Source organism: Penicillium arizonense (assembly GCF_001773325.1).
Source record: "Penicillium arizonense strain CBS 141311 chromosome Unknown PENARI_contig008, whole genome shotgun sequence".
NCBI lineage: Eukaryota > Fungi > Ascomycota > Eurotiomycetes > Eurotiales > Aspergillaceae > Penicillium > Penicillium arizonense.
In genome coordinates this window covers 988,735-1,010,378 of record NW_019173285.1, presented here as the reverse complement: position 1 = coordinate 1,010,378, position 21,644 = coordinate 988,735, and the positions used below count along the sequence as shown (strand labels likewise).

The window sequence follows — 21,644 nt, the reverse complement described above, 5'->3', positions numbered from 1 at the left end:
CTGCCGTCAAGGAATTATTCCTCCGTACACCTCAATTGCATTAAGCCAACACCCTTCCACCGAACAGACCACCAGCACAATGAAGTCGTTATCACCAGCCCTGGCCTCCCTGGCCAATGTCTTCCGCGTCCCAATGTCAATGGCACCCGCGCGCCCATCAGTCTCCCGCGTCTGCCACGAGACCCTGAACCGCCAACAACAAAAGCCCGGCCCAGTCACAGCAGCGCTGCAATCAGCCTCGTTCTCGACAACGGGCGCAATGGCCAAGAGAAAGAGTGGTGGTTCTACCACTGATAAGCGCATTAGTATGTTTCAATTTCAATTCTAGTGGCGAGAGCTGTCATCACACGACACTTCCCCATTCACCCCAATCAAACACATAATGAATTACGAACCATGAACCAAGAACTAACAAATCCCACAACAGCCATGATCCGCTACTTCCTCCACCACCCTCTCACGCCCCGTCCCCTCCGCTTCTCCCGTAACCGCTACCTCCGCCACTGGACCATCCACCGCGCCTGGCAATTGTTCCAAGCGCAGCAGCGCCGCAAGCAGGAACTTGAGCTTATGCGACAGTATCAGAGTATGCAGGAGGCCTGTGAGGAGCTGCGGACAGGTGCTGGGGATGGTGGCAAGCTGTTCCGCGTGTCGATGAACAAGAAGGGTATCTTTACTGATATGTTCCCTATTGAGTATGCTCGTATGCAGACTGAGACTCCTCCTGCTGAGGGGTGGAATTATGATTGGAAGAAGCCGGAGCGGAAATAGAGTGGCTGGAGTGGCTGAATTCCAATCGGGGGTTTGATGCGATGTTGGTTTGGGTTGGAGACTTGACCTCGTGGATCGGGGATTAGGGTCGAAGATATATGTATCATTTTGGCGCTATGTATCATATGCATTTCTTTTTTCTTTATATTTTGCATCTAAATCAAATCACTATTTCTATTGGATTGTATGTTTCTACATGGCACATGTGACAGTCAGGCAACGGTTGTCTCGAGCCGAAAGAAATGGTTAATTATATAGCAGCGGACAGGATGGCAAGCGCAATGTATGGGGCGCCCAAAAAAAGTGACAGAAATTACTACATGAGAAAATAGGAAAATAAGGAGAGAGATCGCAACGCACTTCGGGGAATTGAAAGGCAAGGAGGGGAATCCGGAGTTGCACGTGCATGAGTGAAACAGAAATAGCGTCAAAAGGAAAGACGTAAACAGCAAAAAGCAATAGACACAGCAAACAGTGCTGGAAAGCAGACATCGTACCCGGTTCAATCGACCAGGTTAGCATAAGAACCTCCCAAACGCCAATGATGCATGATACAAGGGAGCGTCAATAGATCGCCGAAGTTACGGCGACATCGAGGTCCAAGTCGGGAAAAAATCGAGCGCTGGCAGAGAAAGATTCGGCATTTTGCACGTCCCAAATCGAATCGTCAGATAACCACACAGCATGAACTTTTGCGCTTGTCGAATGTGAGCAGCGCTGCACGGGTAGCAGCTTCAAAGACATCGTCGACGCCTTCGCCTGTCAGGGACGAGCATTCAAGGTATTTGCGAGCTCCAATTGATATTCCGATATCATTGCCCTCCTTCGTTGTCACGAACTTGAGGGACTTCTTGCGCATTTCTTCAATCGCCAGTGGATCTTCGCGAAGGTCCTTCTTCAATCCGACTAGCAGGATCGGCACACCAGGACAGCGCTCGTTTGCTTCTTCGATCCACTATATCGCAGATCAGTATCACTGGCTGATCATTTGAATATATCCGAGACGTACCTTATGTTTCACGTTCTCCAACGAATCTGGAGTATCCATCGCAAATCCAATGAGGATGACATGGGCCTTGGAATATGCCAATGGTCGCAAACGCTCATAGTCTTCTTGTCCTGCTGTATCCCAAAGAGCCAATTGAACCGAGCGGCCGTCAACTCGGCAATCCGTCACGTAGTTTTCGAACACCGTCGGCACCTAGCGGGGGTTAGAGCTATGTCTGCGAAGGATGAGGGCGTTCCGAAATACTAACATAATGCTGCGATTGGACATGTTAGTTACGACTGTTCGTCTTCGGAATTGTTAGGGGCAAACTCACGGTTGGGAAGTACCCGAGGGTGAAGACACTGAGTAAACTGGTCTTTCCGCAAGCACCATCGCCAATTATCACAAGTTTCCTATAGTTAGGTTCAAATTAGCTCATGAAATTATCCCGGTGGCTCCAAACCCGCGAGCAATCGGATCGCGAGCGTTGGGGTAACAGTTGCAAGTGAGGCGTCAACCCCCTCATAAGATGAGACGGTGAGGGGCGAAACACCACCCAGTGTGCAGCACATACCTTCGCATCACATTATCATCCTGCGGCTGCGACATCTTTAATGGCGTAGAGAGCTTTCGCGATACACAAGGGTGATGGAAAGCGGAGGTGGATCAACACTCGAGATGAAACTTCTAGTCAGATCGAGAATCGATTACGAAGCGTCACGAAGGTGGGCAGATGCAAGGACAGATTCAGTCCTGGGCAGTCAGTGCCCAAAATCTTTACGAGAATAAGGCAAAAGGGTGGCTTGAAGATGCCAGTGACGTGACGAGTTGGTTGGGGGAGGGGAGGAAAGCGGGCTGAGGCTGATCGGTTGACGTGGACACGAAACCCAATAAGACGTAAAGAAGGGCGAGAAAGGTAGAGAAAAAGAGAGGTAGAAAGAGAAGTGAAAGTAGAAGGCAAAAAGTGGAAGCTGACGATAAGATGAAGGGGAAAGAAGGCGCTTACAGCCAAGCGGAGACTTATTATTACTCACGCCGAGTTTTGAGGTGGACTAGATACACAGAAGGTATCCTCTCCGTCTGATCGTCCTATAGGGACCCTTTTTCCCCTTCGTTTGCTATGGAGATATTTTTAATTAGGTGTCTCACACTCTGTGTTGGTGGAGCTGACGCTCATACATCTTTCCCCTTGCGATTTCCCTGACCGCCTAGGGGTTATTGCGGGCAGTATAATGGACGGTGTGGCACGTGATGTGCGTTGTATCAGCAGGAAGTGAGAACATGGGAGGTTATGGCTGGAATAACATGGGGTTTTGAAAAAATTGACTTCCTTTGTTTACACAATTGTTGACACAACCCTGTCTACCCCGCCCATATCTTCACCCAAGCAACCCACAACGCTGCCCAAGACAATTCAAGATCTACACCTGACTATTCAGGCATCAGCTCGCTTGCGGCGGCTATCCCGTTGCGGCGGCACGATTAACCAGCCAGAGCGCAGGAAAGCCCATCATTCCATCCATCCATTGGCGTTTGATCAGTCGTACCTCTTCGGCGCTCAGCCTTGATATCTTGCTGGTCCTGGCCCTAACACACTGTTGGTTTCCCATATCCTAAGCGCTTACAACCCTAACCCCAGCAGACACGTCGTGACCCGCCGGGATTATTGCCTGTCAACCCCCTCCTCCCATCTTATCCTACCTCACCCCTCCTGTTTGCCACGGACGGAAGCGCGTTCTGAGCGAAACACAAAGAGCGCGATTGACTCCTCGTCCGTGCGTCTGTCAAGGGGAATAATTCCGGTGAGTTGGCACCAAGCGTAGCAGCCGCCGGAGCTTGTTGGTTGAGGCTTTGGGTCTTCCGTTCTCCGCTTTCTCTGCTCACCTTACCCACCTTGCGAAACATAGCTCTTCTGACTCAAGCTCTTCTTCGGTGTTATTAGTATGCTGCCAGAGCAGCCCCGAAAGCTCTAGTCACGTCCACCATGTCGACACATGTGTCAGCAACTCCGCTTGCAACCAACGGCGGATCACACGCGCGGGGTCCTCAGGGCAACACACCTTCCGGAACGATGGCCACACCAGCACCGACCGTCAATCGCAAGAAGCAGAAACGTCGACAGAAACAGGCTGCCCGCTTAGCTGCGGAACATTCCCACGCTTACGCTCCCGGAGATGCGGCGGACTTGCTCGCAACCGATGAACACCACTCCTGCGATGATGACCATGAAATCGATCATACAGATCATCACAGCACAGCACCAAGCGCTAACTACGGATATGGAGCATCACACTTACCCCGCGGACCTATGACGAACAACCCCGATGACGAACATCCTGCCGGCGAAAGATCGAAGAGGAAGAAAAATCGAAAAGGTCGATCTGACTCGCAGAACCTCGCTGGCGGTAGCTCAACCCCGCTCTCTACCCCGTCCGTCACATTCTCCCACCCTCCGCCGCCTTCCCAAGCTCTGCCATACATCAGTCGGTTCACAGGAAAACCTATTAAGAATAGCAGCATCTGGAACCAGTCTTCTCTGGAAGAACGCGAAAACATTCGGACTTTCTGGTTTGAATTGGGCGAAGAGGAGCGACGGCAGCTTGTGAAAGTGGAGAAAGATGCTGTTCTGAAAAAAATGAAGGAGCAGCAAAAGCACTCGTGCAGCTGTACGGTATGTGGGAGGAAACGCACCGCAATTGAAGAAGAGCTTGAAGTTCTGTACGACGCATATTACGAAGAGCTAGAACAGTATGCGAACAACAACCAAGGCTCCTTTGACGAAGGCGCTCCCATTATACCTCCACCTCGACTCTATAATTCACCTCTCCGATCACCCGGGCAACATACTCGAACACACGGCCAATTCCACCCATCACGGAGCCGAGTTCAAGAGTTGCACGAAGATGACGAGGAGGATTTAGAAGAGGATTATGACGATGAGGAGGAAGACGACGAAGACGAGGAAGACGATGAAGAGGAGGATGACGAGGAAGAGCTTTACAGTGACGAGGAACTCGAGGATGATGAAGCTCGCGCAGCGCGGGCTGACTTCTTCGCGTTTGGGAATAGCTTAACCGTTAAAGGTATGCGACAAGATGATCCGATGTCACGAAAGTTTTGCAAAGCTAACTCTGGGGTTCGTGCTCATCTAGATGGAATTCTCACGGTTGCGGACGATCTACTGAAAAACGATGGCAAGCATTTCATTGATATGATGGAGCAATTGGCTGAACGGCGAATGCAACGAGAAGAAGATACCCAGTATGGAATAGCTGCCGCTCATCAATCCTTCCATGGACATAATCATGGTCCCTTGGACGAAGAAGATTATGACGACGAGGAAGAAGATGAGGATTATGACAGTCAAGAAGAGGAAGAGTTCGACGAGGACGAAATGGTATGAGACTAGGATGTCATTTTGTTAGGTCCATATACTAATTAGGGCAACAGGATACCATGACCGAAGCACAACGCATGCAAGAAGGGCGGCGAATGTTCCAAATATTTGCGGCTCGCATGTTTGAGCAACGGGTTATGACAGCATATCGTGAAAAGGTCGCCGAACAACGCCAGAAGCAGCTAATTGACGAGCTCCTGCAGGAGGAGACGTTGAACGAGCAGCGGAATGCCAAGAAGGCCCGGGAAGCGCAAAAGAAGAAGGATAAAAAGCGGTTACAGAGGCAAGCTAAGGAAGAGGAGAAAGCGCGTCGGGATGCCGAGAAAGCTGCCGAAGAAGCCGCCGCCAAGGCTGCACAGGAGAAGAAAGCCGAGGAGCAACGATTGAAGCGAGAGGAACAGCGCAAGAAGCGTGAAGCCGAACGGAAGGCTCAGGAGGAGGAGCGTGCCCGCAAGGAAGCCGAGAAGCAACGGCGTCTTAAAGAGGAAAGAGAACGGCAAGCCGAAACCGAGCGTAAGCAGCGGGAACAGAGGGAAGAGAAGAAGAGGCGAGATGAGACCAAGCGCAAGGAGAAGGAAGAGCGTGAGTTGCAGGAGAAGCGCACCAAAGAGGAGCGTGAGCGCAAGATGCGCGAGGAGCAGGCACAGAAGGATCGAGCCGAACAGGAACTACGAGAGCGTGGCGGAAAGCGCGAATCAAAGACTTCACCACACTCTTTCGGCACTCACCCTTTCAATTATCCGCCTCACGCCCCTCCTGGCTTCCTGCCCTCTCCTCATCATTCTATGCCCTCGCCCATTGTCCCCAAGGTCTCGACTCCTGGAAGGCCACGCCAAACATCTCAACACGGCTCTTCTACATCCTCCCCTCACTCCAACCCTAACAGTGCGGATTCGTCCCATCATCCCTCCATCTCCCCCCGTTCCATGGCCCATTCGCAGTCCGGAGTGAACTTTGGTAGCAGACAAGGTTATCCTCAGCCTCCTCCATTGCATCATCCTCAGCCATCCGCTCCTCTATCTCCTCTTGGCCGACCAAATCCTCCAGGTTTCCCAAGCCTTGGTGGCTTACCATCCAACCCTCCTGGCATACCAGGGATGACTCCGCGGTCAAGCATTCCTCCAGAGTCGATGTATTCACCCAACGGTGGCATGATGAATCCTTTGCGAGCCTTTCCTGGTCCTGGTGGAATTGCTGCACCCCCTGGAATGAATAATGTTCGTCCCATGCCTCCAAGCCGAGTGTTCCCGCCTGATTCTGGACACGGCCTCGGTTTCACTGGTGGCCATGGTGTCCCCGGCGGATTCCCTCTGCAACAAGGCGGCATGCCGAAGACCCACTCCCGACAACATTCTACCTCGTTCGATCGCTCTCCGTTGGATAATGGTTCCCAGCCATTCCCCATCACGCGACCTAGCCCTATCAAGCGCCCATCCAGTTCAGCCCAAGATCGGCAGAACAATGGTAATGCCTCGGTGCAGCGAGAGGTGGATGGCTTGAGTGCTCATCTTGGCAGCAGTGCGCTCCTTGATGATACTGATGCCACATATCCATCAAACCTGTCTCAGTCGTTACCCGGTGCCCCCGCGCCTGGACCATTCCCAGGGCCGACAAGAGCCAGCTTCCAAGGGTCGTCGTTATTCTCGGATCCTCTGGGATCCCCGCAAAGTACCTTCCCGGTTAGCTCTGCCATAGGAAATAACACATGGGGTCCACACTATGGAGGTCCCGCCTTCACGGGTGGTTCTGGTACATGGGGAGCCCCAGCAGCTGGGACCGGATGGCCTCACAATAATGCCTTTACAGCTGGCGGACATCACCGGCCCCACACCTCTCGACCTGTTACAGTCCGTCTGCTGGTTATCCAAGCATGCAAGCACCTCAGCAACATGATGAGCCCACGGAAGGGTGCTGGAACTTTCCATGATATGAATCTTGTTCTCGCTCAGGTGGAAAACCTGCGCCCCTTGGGTGAGCCATCAATCTCGTTGGACGAGATGCTCGATATTTGCGATACAGAGGGCAGCCCACAAAACGGCGGCGGCTCTTTCTCGATCAAAGAAGACCAGGAAGGCAGGTATGTCAGGTTCGAGCCTGATCCCAACAGTGCGGCTTCTGGCCACAGGGGTAGCATCGTTCCCGGTGACATCGGCAGCCCAATCCCCAGCAACAGCCACCCAGCCCCCTTCGGTGGATTCGGCGGAGCATCCTCAGTACTGCGCCAGTATTCCTCGCCCGCGGCTGGGGTCTTCGGCGGGGCTTCTCTATCCTAGCATGACTTGATGCCCACCCGGCCCCAGGGATAAATATCCCCCCGGCCTCCTTCGGCAGATCTTGCTCGAACGACTTTGAAATGCCCCCTCATATTTTCCTTTTCATGTTATCCTCTTTTCATTGAAGCGTCATGGGTTAACGTCACATCTTCACCTTTGTAAGGTTCCTGCTATTGATATGGGTTATTTGTTTGTGTGTATTTGGTATCCTTCTTGAGTGATCTTTGAAGGTATCCGGATTTGTTTTATGTACGGTATTGGGTCTCTGGCCTCTCTACATTATGCAGCGATATCCGTGGAGATCTGGGTCAATCACCCGCTCCGTTCATCGTCCTTGGCCAATTGCATGATCGAAGGTTTCTTCGTCTTTCATTTCTTGTTCTGCGTAGAACATGGCGGTATAGCCTGCATTGTCGTAGTTCAGGACTATTTATACGTCACTCTACGTACTAAATCATAGGCGGTCTTCCCGGGTTGCCGCTTTTTGACGGCGCTCGGGGTCTGGCTAGTAACTTTTACCAACACAACACCTCTATTGTCTACTGCTTCTTACACAAAGCTGCAGTCTGCTATAATCTCTCTCCTTCGAGGCCTTTATTGGCAAATCTAGTCAGGGCTTAGGGCAAATCAGACATACGGAGCTCGGGAGTGTATGATCATTTCTACCCCACCAGCAAATTTGATCCCGCCCTACAGTATATCACTTTAATCTCGATCCTCAACCCAACTTATAAGCATCCAAAATGAGTGACCTAAGAATCGTGAACGGAAAAGTCCTGACTAACACCGAAGTAAGTCCCTCCCATCCAAGTGTACCTGATCCCCCTCTCAAACATCCACCAACCTATCCAAATATATATAGGTTCAACCCCCAGCCCAATGGACGAACGACTACGAAGTAATGGGCGGCGACACAGAATGGGGTCCGGAAGGCAATGTCCTTCGAATGATCACAGTCTTCGGCATTGAGGGTGAAGTCAAGCCTCTTTTCGCAATGGATCCCGATGCCGGGGAGGCCTTGTCTCTATTTCAGGTTGGGGATGGTGGATTCTATTTCTTTAATATCGAGGATTCGTCGATATTTAAGATTACCAGCCATTCCGATCTTCGGTCCATTGTTGAGACTATAGATGATGAGAGTAAGGGGCTTGCTGGGCTCAGAGTTGAGGCGTTATAGGGTGGTTTCCAACGAGTTAGATACTAGATTCTGGGTGGAATGGTGTTGCTGAGGAATTGATACTTCTGTGAGTTGGTACGCCTATGTCTAGATTATATCTATAGTGTAGTGTAATGCTTTATGGGCACTGGAGTAGGATCTCAGTCGCCTAAGTGGCGACATCTCTACACAGTGCTGATGCGTCCTGGCTCAATCTCCCGCTACAGAAGAGAGAAACAAAAGGGTTGTCTATAGCCAGATACAATTCACATTGAAGGGTATGGTGATATCCGGAGACAATGATACACTTGTATATACTGGGAACGAAAGAAAACAAGGAGCAACACAAGAAAAAGAGGCTGGCTTCCAGGAAAGAGACAGATAAAAAAAGAAATAGACCAAGGAAATAAAAAAAGGAAAACAAGAGCACCAGCGGCCGGGAGAACAGAAAAAGCAGAAATCCTACATGGCATAGCGCATACAGCCCATTTTCCCTCGCTCATTGCTAGAGACTCAGCCGATTAGGCCTAGAGATCTATCAAGCGGTCACTTAGGCGGGTCTGTCACAATACCTTCGTATTCCCGCGAGCGGATATACTCCAGTGTGCGATGGAAGTGGCGCTTAGGACCCTCGAGGCTGGGGTTTGGCTCGTCTTCGCTGGTCTGCAGGTTCGAGTGGATGAGTTCAATGAGGCCGTTCAGGTACTTGGTCGTAACGGTCTCGTTCTGCTGGTCGAAGTAGTACACATAGCGGTTGAGGATTTCCACGAAGAGTTCGACGGAGACGGCGGTGTCCATGCAGGCGTCGGCAACACGAAGGGCACGCTGGAGGCATTCGAGAACCCGTTTGCCATCGCGGTAGAGCTAAGCGTTGAATGTCAGTGAATATAAATCGGGACGTTGGAAGATTGGTGTAAACTTACGTCCTTGGGGTCGTCCTCGCCACGTTGAGGGTTCTCAACCACCCACCAGAGATGACTGGCGAGGTAGACCGCGCGGCATTGATCGGGCTTCTTCAGGAGCTTGCTGCCATGCAGTGCGGCCTTGGTAATAAGGGTGTCGTAGTTCTCCTTGGAGAATCCACGGCTGCCGTGCAAGGCACCTGCGATTATGCAGACGGCCTGGAACTGGGCGCGCGAGTCACTAATCGCATCTTCGTAGATGGTAAATGCCTGTGCGAAGAACTCGTAGCTGACTTCCTCGAATCCGGTCTGGTCTGCAACTTCACCACACATCACAAACAGCCGCAATGCGAGATCGGCGCAGCCGGGATTTACCCGCTGGTACAAGTTGTTGATACTTTGGTGCATGAACCGGTAGAGAGCGGAGGATTGTGATTGCCAGTTGTCGTCATAGTGCTCTCGGGACTTGAGCTTCCGGGCTAGGCGGATAGAAGCTGTGATAATTGCAGGGGTGGTGTACCGGATCCGCTCGTTGCCATCGGTGTAGGCCTTGCGAGTTGCTTGGAGGAGCTATTTCGACCAGTCAGTAGATGCTGAGTACAACTAGGGTTGATCTTACCTTAAGTTGGGTGTCATTGTTAGGTCCCTGGATCAAATGTACTAATCTTGCAAGCCACCCCTGCTCTTCAACGGTCTCGTCGGTTTCTCCTCCCCGCCGTTGGGACTGTGCCCCAGGGTATCCAGTCGACTGCTGCATGCCTTCCTTGATCAGCACCCTCACCGCCTGAAGCACACGATCGAGGTTCTCAGTTGAGGTGACCAAGATCTTGTTTCTCAAAAGGCTGCGGAGGATTTCGCTGGCAACGGCCCTCCTAGTGGGATATGACTGCGAGGTCAAGAGTGGCAAGTAATGTGGCAATGCCAATGCTGTGAAGATAGAGATGTAAGATTGGAGAGGGGCATTGAGAAGGTGGGAGATGTGCTGTTGGGTTGGTGCCGAATGGAGATCAGCGTGATCAGTGAATTCAGTGGTCTTTTGCGTGGCAAAGCCCAAGACTTGGTCGACATATTCTAACCGGTCTGGATAGATGTTCAATGCCAGGTTGACGAGTGACACCAACAGGGCCATAGTATCCTGGATCGGTAACGCGCGTGTCTTGATCAAGCTGACCACCTGATCGTAGAAGATATCATATAGCTTGACCTCAGCCGGAATGCCAGGCTTCGCATCGTCTCTGTTCTCGACTTCCTTCCCCTTCTCTTCCTTTGGTGGCTCAGAAGGCTCAGCGTTTTCTTTGGTTGCTTCTTCGGTGCCGTTCTCTTTGGATGTACTGTCGGCGGTGGCTTCTTTAGATTCCTCTTCTTTGACTTGTTTGGCAATCTCGAGCTTCTGCAATAACCGAGTGACAGCTTCTTCCTCGCTCTGTTTCCGTGCTTCCGGCTCTGTCGCCGACTCTGCTTCTCTTGCCGCATATGAGGACAAGCGGTCCATAAGTCCAATAACAATCTTCTTCAAATCGACATGTGGGTTGAGTCTGGCAATCGCGGATAGTAGAAGGTCCAAGGTATGAAGGTGGAATTCATCGGGGAAAACCTTGGTAATCACTATGAATAAAATCAGCATCAGATTGAACCATAACATCCAAAACAAACTTACCTTCCAGCAAATATTCTTGTGCGAGAACATCTCGGCATTGTACAACCTGCTCCAGAAGCGCCTGTAGAATACCGGATTTGTACCCTTCAAGGTCAACCAGCTGGCTAAGTCGAACAATGTTACTACCCACGAGCAGCTCCAGTTCGCGTCTTTCCTGTATACGCTTCTCCCGCTCACGTGAGGGACCTTGGTGCTGAAGCCGAACCCAGAGCTTGTTCATCTCCACGAAGTTCGTCAAAACGAAGTTGATCGAATCTTGCATGTTACCCTCGGGACCGTCGCCGGTTCCCGATGGCAAGTGATCTCTTGCTTGACCGGAAAGGTAGTATCGCAGGAAGAGGCCACGGATCGGGTGTTGGACACCTCGGCTCATCTCCATCATGTCCTTCATTATTTCCTTGACCGGCGCATCTTCAACAGACATGTAGACAGTACCCACGGTAATCATAAGGTACAAGCGGGGGACGATGTTGCCCGCATACTGGACGAGCTCGTAAAGGTCGGCGAGGTGGTTGACCGGGTGGTTTTCCTTTAGGTAGACGGAGAGGTGTCGCAGCGCGTCGAACACTGCCATGTACAATTCATAATACTGCTTCGGGCCGAGGCTGGGGGTTCGTAATTCTGAGACGAGAGTGGATCTGTAGAAGCAAAAACACCAAGCTGTTAGCACTCGACTGTTTGCGCACCACCCGAGGTCGCTGCCTGGAGGGGAGCTCACCCGCACTTGAGCGCATCCATGAGCTTTCCAGGAGTCTCTAGACATTTGCGCATCAAGCTTGATTGCTGCCTCACCACCCCCAATGCCTCCTCGAGGAGGCGGTTCTGGTCCTCGGTGACGGGTGGTGGGCTAGCCATTGTGGAACGAATGAGGGGCGGAAGCTAGGGGGAGGGAGTGCTGGCGGGTGAACACATGCACTGCAGAAAGCAATTATCTAGACAAAAGGGTTGCGATCGAGGCAATTCATGGAAGAATGAAGGTGTGGATGGGGAGTGGAAGGAGGTGAGTTATCGAAGGATAAGCTATGGAGTAAACGTGACAGGGACATTCCCCGAAACGTCACAAATTGAATTGCCTTAACTCCTAACTACACAAAGAAACGATCTCCTCCTCACAACTATGAAACTATGAAACTCCCTTTAAATGCCCAGTTCCGTCAATCTCTGCTCCAAATCCTCCGCCAGAGTAACCCCTGCTGCCGTTTGATGATTTTCTCCTCCTACTGGGGCGCCGCAGTCGGGGCAGAAAGTCGTCTCCACGGCTCCCCCACACTCCCCAATGGTAAATGGATGTCCATTGCGACAGTAATACCAGTGTCCAGTGCCCTGAAACTCCTGAGCCATTGCTGAAATGACTTCCATGCGTTCCTTGCTGGTGATAATCGCCCAGAACGCTGTTCCTCTCAGCATAGTCTCTGCGCAGTCCACCTCATCTGCCAATCCTCGTGTTTGACCGGGGTATTTCATGCAAAGCTTCCTGGCTTCATTAATGAAGTTCAACCCTTCAAGCAAGTATTTATTACGATGGACCTCCTTATCCAGAGATGGAACATGTGCTCGTTCGAGGCCGCAAAGTTGTGCCAGATAAAGCAGACCTTCTACCTGCTGCATAACTCGATTGTGTTCAAAGGCCACCCGGGTGAGGATCTTGCAATCAGTTTTAGTCTTCTGTAGATCCACCTGAAGCCTGACCTCGTTTACACCCTTTTGGAAAATGAGATTGGAAAAGTCCGCAAACAAAGCGATATCCAGGCGAAGTAGCAGAGCTGTGGCCTGAATGTACCCTTTAGTCTGGAGAACACCGCTGAGAAAAGGCAAGCTGCCCGTTGTCTTCTTGCGTCTCTGAGCATCCTCAACCATCACGCGGACCCTTTCAAAGGGTTGCTCTTCGGGTTCAACACGACTACGGTACTTGCCAATTCGCATCCGCAAGTCAAGTATGCCATTCCATCGATCACCATTTGTGCTTTTGATGGTTTCTTGCATCACTTTGACTTGTTCGTTCCGCGTTCCACTGATTGTGATTGAATGTGGCCATGAAGACAATTTGTCGCTTGGCATGTTCAGTACCGCGTCGATGAGCAGGGGTAGTTCCTTTGCAAGAGGGACATATTGCTGGTTAAGAAGCAAAATCAACTTCTTTGTCGACTCATCAAGAATTGCGCGGCGGATCAGTCGACCATACCTGGCGATGTCTCTCAGAGGTCCACGGCAGGTAGCACAGGTTCTGATGTCTTCAATAGAAAACGGGGTGGACGATGCTCGGATTGCGACAGGCTTGTTGCTGGCATCGAGCTCATAGTGTTTGCCCATATCCATCTGCGCGTCCATGCTTTCGATTGTCAAAAAGTGGTCACATTTAGGAAAGATGCATGGGTTCTCGTCCAGATTGGTATCTTTGTACGCCAGACCTAGGATGAAATCCACTCCATGGTCCTTGATACCGTCGCTTGCGCAGATCTGACAAAAAGAAAAATGAGGACATCTCTCTCCACACACCCCTGGGCATTGATGACCACAGGAAAGCTCCTTTTCGCAGCGCTTAGAGCATGGTACATGATCACAGGGAGCTGCACAAGGCATTGAACACGTGCTGTGAGGACATTCCGAAAGACATTTCTGCTCTGCGCAAGGAGTGCAAGGCTCATAGCATTTGCGTCCGCATTTCGAGTGGCCGCATTGCCCATCGCAAGGAGCTTGGCATGGGGGACATAGGGTGTCACCATGGCACGGAGTGTTGCAGGTATGAGCGCACGTCGAACGGTTCCGGTCACAACGTTGCTGGCATTGGTTGTGGATCGCTTGAGTAATCAAAGGGCCACGTTTGAAACAATGGTGGCACATGCGCTTGCATGCATGTCCACAAGGCAGGTCGCTGCGGCATTGAGCCATGCACTTGTAATCGGGCGAGCCCACATCGATATGGCATGGGATTGTAACGAAATGCTCGCATCCTGGAATCATCCTTCTCACGAGAACTGAGCAACGAACGGTTGAAATATCCTGATTCTGCCAGCAAGGGAGTTTCTGCATCCGATGGCCACATTTGAGTCTTCTGTCCTTCAAGAAGATAATGACCATGCACTTCTCTGGGCATTTTTCACCGCATCTTTTCGGACAAGAATGATTGCATCCTTGGAAAGGTCGAGGGCAAGGCTCAAGGCACAGAACAGCGTTGTGAAGAAGTTCCGAATGGCATTTTTGAATGCAGGCATGTCCGCAAGCCAAACGCTGGACACAGCGCAAGTGGCAACCTCCTTCCGGAGAGGACTTGGGAAAATCGTCCGGGGTAGAGACTTTGATCAATGAAGATGGGTGGCGAGGGCATTCTAGATCCAAGGCGGTTCCGATGTTCTTGCCTTGCCGCAGTATCTCAATGACTTTGGCCCACATCGGAACGTGGAGCGCGGTCTGTGAGTTGCCGATGATATACATGCCATGTTGAGCTCTCGACAAAAGAACATTGATTCGGTTGGGGCTGCGGAGAAAGCCGCATCGGCCGTGCGGGTTGCTTCTAACCAGAGATATTACAACAACCTTCGCCTCTTCTCCTTGGAAGTTGTCCACAGTGGCCACACGAAGAGTCTGCAGTAAAGTCGCCTTGACCACCGTCTTGTCCGTCATTTCGTCGTTTGTGTATCCTGCCTTTTTGAGATCATCGTCATCACGGTCTCCGACGACAAGAGCAAAAGATTCCCTGAGACTTTGTCGAAGCCGGTGGAGCTGGCCCAGGTACGGAGTCAACACTGCAATATCCCCATTTTCGTATTTTCCCTGTTGGACGAGGTGATTCAGTAGCGCAACGGTCATTTCGATCTCGTGACCGTTCCAATGAGAGGTTGACATGGCATCGCTCGATGGCTCTCCTTCTTCCTTACGATGATCCCACCAGAATAATCTTCTCCGCATTCCCGTGACTACCGGGTACCCTTGAACAGATGGTGAATCCTTCAATTGCGGGTAAAGAGTCTGGCGAATTAGCCGTGCGATGGAGGGGTGCATCCGTCGTTGAGTTTCCAGTGTGCTGAAAGGGAGTCCGCAGTTCATTGGACCTGGGTTTGAACTCACCAGTCTCTCGAAGAGGGAGATATCGAGTGCGTATCGCCCTCCTCCCTGAGGGTTCTCGCTGGAAAGCTCGTAATTCTGGACCTGTGGTCGGAGCTGTTGTTGATCGCCAATAAGAATCGCATGTTCCACAGTGGGCAGGAATGCCGTCAGAAGGTGTGACTCGAGAACTTCACCAGCCTCTTCACATATCATGAACTTGCAGTGGAGCTTTCGAAACATATCAAGTCGTCGAGCAAGCCCTGCTGTAGTCGCGCCGATGACATCTGCGTTGGCCAAACAACGAAGATGCATCTGGTCCTGCACGCAATCGAACTGCAGTTTGGCATCTTTATGGGCGGTGACAAGTCGAATAGCTTCCGTGTTGAATTGTCGACGAACTCCTTTGTTCCAGTGGTCGTAAAGACGCTGGCGTTCCTTTCGAGACATTTCGAAGATCTTGACATCTTGCAGCTCCTTCACAGACCGAGAGCGGATGTCGTCTTTGGCTGCTGACTGAATCCAAGAGTCAATAACAACCTCAGAGGTGGGTTTGACTTTTCTCCGAAAGCCGTCTTCTTCGATCCCAAACAGCTCATTGTGGTGGCGACGATGGTGAACTTGAAGATACTGCTTTAAACGGTTCGTCGGGGGACTCGTTCTGGAACGTAGAGATCGAAAGTCATCTTCACACGCCGATAGTTGTTCACTCGCGCGCCATCTTTCTCTTCTCTCCACCTTTGTTTTTGTTCCCTCTCTGGCGATCAATTGAAGATTGAATTTCTCCAACCTCTCCGATTTAGACTGAGCACCAATCCGAACAATTTGGGTTGTCACCTTATTGTCCAGCAATGCCTCAAGGAGCTGGTCAAGTGCATGATTGGTGTATGTAACACACAGTATGGGACCCGTTCCTGTGTTGCTGCCTCTGTTCGCCAATAAGACTTTGACCAGAGCTACACCGGTAAAGCTTTTGCCAGTTCCAGGTGGACCTTGGATTAAACCAAGTTGTCGCCCCAGGCAATTGACCAGTGCACGAGACTGCGCGCCATCCAGGCTTGAATTCTCTTGCAGGTATTCAAAGTCAACCGGTCGATCATGATGGACATAGAAATCAGCGTCATTCTTCATGATGCAGCGGAGATTGAATGCAAAACCAGGAGCCAAAGCATATGGTGGAGGCCGGATTCCTGGTACTCTTGCTTCGTCGATGACCCAAGGGACGAAAAGCTCGGAGAAAGGTAGAAACTTGTCGCGCTTCATGGCCTGGAGCGCTTTGAGCGCTGGTGCAAAGGCTGCAAGGAGAACACCTGGAAATTCCACTAGAGACATGGCTGGTCTCTTAGGGCTGTTCAGGTCAAGGATGATCTGAAGGTTGCTATGTCTGGAATCAACCAACATCAGCGTGACGGAGGCGCTCTTGGGATCCTTCCACAAGGATGTCGGGTCCGTCTTGAACAATGGTGCTCCATTTTCCTTTCGTTTTCTGGACGACATGATCCGGTTTGCCACAGTGCAAAACAGCACGAAGTCCTCCTGCTGGGGCTGTTGAACTAGCACGCATACGAGGGCACCTGGATGTAGACGCTTTGATGTCTGCCACCACATCTCTCGAGCCAGGGGTGTTTGATTGTCAAGTCCAGTAGGCTGCGGAAATTCCACTTCGAAATAAAAGCCCGAAATCCAGTTGAAGCCCAGATCGATGACCCGAAGATGATGGTACACAAACTTGCGTAGCTGCTTTCGCTGTGGATCAATCAGGTGAGTCTGATCCAGCTCGTGATGAATTGCATCTCGCAGCTGGCCGACAGTGTCCTCTCGCAGAAGTCGAAAATTCCGATCCAGTAGTCCATCGAGGCCTGCGACATGCCACTGGAATGGATTAATGACAGGCAGGTACTCCGTGTCTCTGCTGGAAATTTCTTCCAAGCTAGGCATGATCCTGATGTTGCAAATATCGGCGTGGTCATTGTCGTGCCTGCCTCCCGGTGTTCCATGTTGAGTCACAAAGGCAAGATCGGGTGTGGGATCGGCTTGGTTCTCTGCGACGCCGGTTGGAAGCAACCTTCCAATTTCCATGCGTTGGAGGATATGTTCAAGGTGCTTGCGAGACTGCTGAAGTGTATCCGTCAAGTCATCAGTATCCATCGCAATGAACAAATCCTCGAATCTTTTGGCCTCGGCATGGAGACACTCCTGGATGAGGGCCGAAGAGTTGAGATCAAGGATGCGGGAAAATGTAAGAAGAGACGTCTGCAGTATTAAAACACTGTCATGATCCTTAGGCAAGTTCGCAAGAACATCACAGGTGAAGTTCAGCAAGCGGGCTGCTCTGGAACCATCAATGCCAAACAAAACATTGTAAATGGTCCCCACTGGCTGCTCCAATACGAGCGAAGACAGGACTCCGGGGTGTGAGACCGTTTGCAGGAGCGGGAGGATCTGGGCTGTGAAGATAATCTCCTTTGTCTTGACAGACATGTCCTGAAAGTCGTCCAGAACGAGGTCCAGGATGAGTTTCAAGCCATGTTCAGTAGCCAGTGTCTGGACAACTTCCTGTCGCGAAGTAGTATTGGTATTAATCAGCTTCCTTGCTTTCTGGATGATGGCAGACTTTGTTTCTGATGAGGGGCGAGGTGTAGTTGTGTCCGGAGGGATGCTTCCTTTCCACACACGCACTTCCCTCTCTAAAAGGGTCATGCTCCCAGCGTGCTTTCGCCCTGGATCCGGATCCTTCGGGAGTAGTGGAGTAACCTGGCGCGGCTTCACATGAGAATACTTGCAATGTTTCCATCTGCAGTCTCCTCTAGCAAAGTCACGGCAGGGTCTGTGTGTATCAGGTCAGTTATCGCAACTCCTTGAAGTGACCGGCATTTGAGACTAACGCTTTAGAAGCCATGATAATATCGTCTCTGATGAGGTGGTTGAAGAAAGCAAGATTGTAGGAGGGAAGATTACGGATCAAGCAACTTCGAGAAATGATGCGAGGAGTAAGACGGAGCAAGTGAGTGGATCACTATGTTTGAAGTAAGAATGAAGAAAGAGATTCTTCCCTTCCGTAGCTTGATCAGCTGCTGGATTTGATAATGAGCAGGTCAACCGTCCACGGACGTGTGCAAGCGGTGTAACGAAGTGCGAAGAGAAGAAAGGGGACAGAAAGAGAGGCTAGATGTGGTAAGAAGAGAAAGAAGGCGAAGACTCTCGCTTTTTCGTATATACTGCGGTATCATGTGCGTCCTTGCTACCTGATACTTTTTGACTATCGCAAAGACGGCTTTTTACCCGTGTATTGAGATCACTTGCAGAAGTGTTTCGTCGACAGCTCTTAAGAAGCCTCTGCTTTTCTAATTCTTTGAGTCTCTACCTTTTTGAATAGGAAATTAGCATAAGAATAAAGAAACGGGTTGGTGTGGTGGTACTTGATAGTTACCATGCCGAGTACTTAGGGCCACGAAAATAGCTTATCGATCATAGTGCTATCGATCATACATCAATTATTTCACAAACCTGTGGCGTTTCGAGCGATAGAAAGAACCTTTGATTTTGCATACAAAGACGATAGCGTGATGTTACAATATATAGATACTTTGAATGACTAAATACTCATATTTTATGAGACTCGAACGTATCAATTTTCACATCCCATCGCGGGACCTGAAACGTCAATGATTATATACAAGAGGATTAACCTGGCAAGAGAAGAGCCCAAACAAGACAAGATGAGACGTGCAAAACGCGACACATTTCACGCAATTCGCCGTCCTTGTTTCGAGGATAGAGTGGAGGACACGCGCTGAACCGGCGGAGAGCCCAAGAACACCGCACTTTTCTGCCATAGAGGTCCCCAGGAGCAATCTTGTGAAGGGGTTTCTTGTTTTCTTCTTAACAGACATTGCCCCATCGCTTTTGGTGAACCAGCCAAGAAACGCCATGGATATCAAAGTACAGAAACATGATTGTCAATGTGACGTTGCTTGGATGTCACTTACTCCTTGCGGACGTGGAAGTCCACGTTACGCTGGCGCATGAGGTCCTTGCGCTCCATTTCCTTGGCTGTAGGTAATGTGTTAGCGTTGACCCTGAAATTAAAGTTCGAGTGGAGTTCCATACCTTCATCGTAAACCAGGAACTCGTGCAGACCACGACCAGAAGGCACCATGGGGAGAACCGGAACCTTGCGGTCAGTGATGACCTCCAGGAGGGCAGGGCCATCATGCTCAATTAGCCACTTCAGCTTCTCTTCGACCTCGGAGGGCTTGAAGCAGCTGTCGGCAGCGACGCGCATAGCACGGGCCAGAGGAACGAAGTCGGGGTTCTGCTGGTGGGTGTGAGAGTAACGATCCTCGTAGAAGAGGTTTTGCCTGTGGTTGGGTGTGAGTCAAGGATTCCTAAAGTATTGTAGTGTATGATAAGACTTACCATTGGGTGACCATGCCCTGCTCCTCGTTGTTAAGCAGGAGAACCTTGACACCAATGTTGAACTGAGCAGCAGTGGAAAGCTCAGTCAAGGTCATGTTGAAGGAAGCATCACCGTCAATGTCGATGACCAGGCAGTCAGGACGGGCAACCTTGGCGCCCAGGGCGGAAGGAAGACCGTAACCCATTGTACCAAGACCACCGGAGGTGATCATGGTGCGAGGGTGACGCCAGCGGAAGTGCTGAGCAGCCCACATCTGGTGCTGACCGACACCAGTAGTAATGATGGTCTTGTCCTTCATGTGGGCAGTGAGGTCGCTGAGCTTCTCGATGACAGCCTGGGGCTTGATGGGGCCCTCATCGGTCTGACGTTCGTAGAGCGATAGGGGGAAGCGCTTCTTCCAGTCGTTGATCTGCTCGAACCACTCGGGGCGCTCGGCAACAGACTTGACGTGGGGTAGGAGAAGACGAAGATTGTCGGCGCAATCACCCTCGACGGCTTCATTGGCCTGGACAACCTTGTTGATGTTCTTTGGCATGATCTCGAAGTGAACAATACCTCCACGGCCCTCAGCAGCGGCAAGCTTGGCCTGGGGAGCGAACTTGGGGATGCTGAGGGTAACACGGTCATCGAAACGGGCACCAACGGCAATAATCAGATCAGCCTCCTGCATAGCCATGTTGGCGTAGGCAGATCCGTGCATGCCCAGCATGTGAAGAGCCTTGGGGTCCAGCTCATCGAAACCACCAAGACCCTGGAGGGTGGTGGTGACAGGGATGCAGGCCTTGTCGGCAAACTCCTTCAGGATCTTAGGGCCATCAGGGCGAGCAAGGAGACCCTGTCCAACATAGAGGACGGGCTTCTCGGCAATGTTAACCAGGTTAGCAACACGGCTAATAGTGCTCTCGAGCTGCTTCTGGCTCATTTCACGGGCAGCCATGGTAGCTGCGCTTGGGAGCGAGGGGATAGTGCTGTGCATCGGGATGGGGTTCCGGAGGATGCCAGCAGTGACATCCTTGGGCAGATCAACCAAGACAGGACCCGGGCGGCCACTAGTGGCGATCTCGAAAGCTTCCTGGATACGGCGAGGCAGCTCACCAACGGACTTGACCATCACGTTCCACTTGGTGCAGGCACGAGAGATACCGATAACGTCGGCCTCCTGGAAGGAGTCGGTACCAATTGCGCTGGTGGGGACCTGACCACAGAAAACAACCATCGGGGTACCATCGGAGAGAGCATCTTGCATGGGAGTGATGACGTTGGTAGCACCAGGGCCGGAGGTAACAAGGACAACACCGGGCTTTCCAGAGGCACGGGCGTAACCCTCAGCCATGTGGCCGGCACCCTGCTCGTGCTTGGGAAGGAGGAATTCGAAGTGCTTGGAGTTGTAGATGGCGTCGAACACGGGAAGAATGGCACCACCGGGGTAACCGACTATGAAGTATTAGAATTGGCCAATTTGTGACTTGAGGGATGAATCACTCACAGACGTGCTTCACACCCTGACGCAGCATCATCTCGTGGAAGATTTCACCACCGCTCATGCCAACCATTCTTTTGGTCCATTTGTCAGTTTCTTGTGTTCTCTAGCTGTGACTGAGGGAACGTACGAGTCATCGAGCTCGGGGAGCTGGCGGTGTTGCAAGGGAGAGATCTCATTGCGATGGGGTTCCTGGTTGAAGGCCGGACTGGGAACAGGTCTGGACTCCCTGACGATTGATTAAATCAGAACTGAACCACCTGCATTGAGCAAAGCAAAACTCACGGAGCTGAAGCCGTAGCTGTGCTCTGACCACGCTTCTGGATAGAAGAGCGGTGGGGCGAAGCGGCCGAAGCCACAAAAGATGTCGAGAAAGGCCGACGTCCAGCGAGATTCCTGATGTGGAATGCGCGCAGAGCGCTATTTGATGGTCTTAAAGGCATCATCGTTGATGACGGCCAAGCCAGGAGTATAGAGGGGAGAGTGGTGAAGGAAAAATGACTTTCAATTGACCGCTGAAGATTGCCGTGACTCTCTCTGGGGATCGAGAAAACGCCTT

General features: G+C 51.3%; 7 protein-coding genes across 7 annotated transcripts; 3 read left to right on the top strand and 4 right to left on the bottom strand.

Annotated features, from left to right (window-relative positions):
* Positions 1-79: 79 nt before the first annotated feature.
* PENARI_c008G07585 (mitochondrial 54S ribosomal protein mL40) lies at positions 80-771 on the top strand (the record flags this gene model as incomplete). Its single annotated transcript, XM_022631519.1, has 2 exons — positions 80-305; positions 428-771. 2 exons carry the CDS (start codon positions 80-82, stop codon positions 769-771), a joined length of 570 nt encoding a protein of 189 aa, XP_022488816.1.
* Positions 772-1,438: 667 nt separating this feature from the next.
* On the bottom strand, positions 1,439-2,368 carry rho2 (uncharacterized protein; the record flags this gene model as incomplete). Its single annotated transcript, XM_022631345.1, has 5 exons — positions 1,439-1,726; positions 1,781-1,972; positions 2,028-2,033; positions 2,094-2,172; positions 2,334-2,368. 5 exons carry the CDS (start codon positions 2,366-2,368, stop codon positions 1,439-1,441), a joined length of 600 nt encoding a protein of 199 aa, XP_022488799.1.
* A 1,375-nt stretch (positions 2,369-3,743) lies between these two features.
* PENARI_c008G04784 (uncharacterized protein) lies at positions 3,744-7,429 on the top strand (the record flags this gene model as incomplete). The annotated part of the gene is made up of 3 exons (XM_022631431.1): positions 3,744-4,842; positions 4,912-5,156; positions 5,210-7,429. The coding sequence occupies 3 exons, from the start codon at positions 3,744-3,746 to the stop codon at positions 7,427-7,429; spliced, it is 3,564 nt and encodes a 1,187-aa protein (XP_022488772.1).
* A 743-nt stretch (positions 7,430-8,172) lies between these two features.
* PENARI_c008G12450 (uncharacterized protein) lies at positions 8,173-8,758 on the top strand (the record flags this gene model as incomplete). Its single annotated transcript, XM_022631695.1, has 3 exons — positions 8,173-8,220; positions 8,292-8,568; positions 8,751-8,758. The coding sequence occupies 3 exons, from the start codon at positions 8,173-8,175 to the stop codon at positions 8,756-8,758; spliced, it is 333 nt and encodes a 110-aa protein (XP_022488637.1).
* Positions 8,759-9,131: 373 nt separating this feature from the next.
* PENARI_c008G06679 (vacuolar protein sorting-associated protein 35) lies at positions 9,132-11,999 on the bottom strand (the record flags this gene model as incomplete). The annotated part of the gene is made up of 5 exons (XM_022631490.1): positions 9,132-9,449; positions 9,509-10,057; positions 10,107-11,092; positions 11,145-11,782; positions 11,863-11,999. The coding sequence occupies 5 exons, from the start codon at positions 11,997-11,999 to the stop codon at positions 9,132-9,134; spliced, it is 2,628 nt and encodes an 875-aa protein (XP_022488547.1).
* Positions 12,000-12,281: 282 nt separating this feature from the next.
* PENARI_c008G07865 (putative NF-X1 finger and helicase domain protein) lies at positions 12,282-18,084 on the bottom strand (the record flags this gene model as incomplete). Its single annotated transcript, XM_022631527.1, has 4 exons — positions 12,282-13,590; positions 13,641-13,922; positions 14,308-18,012; positions 18,071-18,084. The coding sequence occupies 4 exons, from the start codon at positions 18,082-18,084 to the stop codon at positions 12,282-12,284; spliced, it is 5,310 nt and encodes a 1,769-aa protein (XP_022488705.1).
* A 1,086-nt stretch (positions 18,085-19,170) lies between these two features.
* On the bottom strand, positions 19,171-21,531 carry PENARI_c008G00698 (acetolactate synthase catalytic subunit; the record flags this gene model as incomplete). Its single annotated transcript, XM_022631287.1, has 6 exons — positions 19,171-19,238; positions 19,296-19,546; positions 19,605-21,039; positions 21,092-21,159; positions 21,216-21,314; positions 21,371-21,531. The coding sequence occupies 6 exons, from the start codon at positions 21,529-21,531 to the stop codon at positions 19,171-19,173; spliced, it is 2,082 nt and encodes a 693-aa protein (XP_022488697.1).
* Positions 21,532-21,644: the final 113 nt, after the last annotated feature.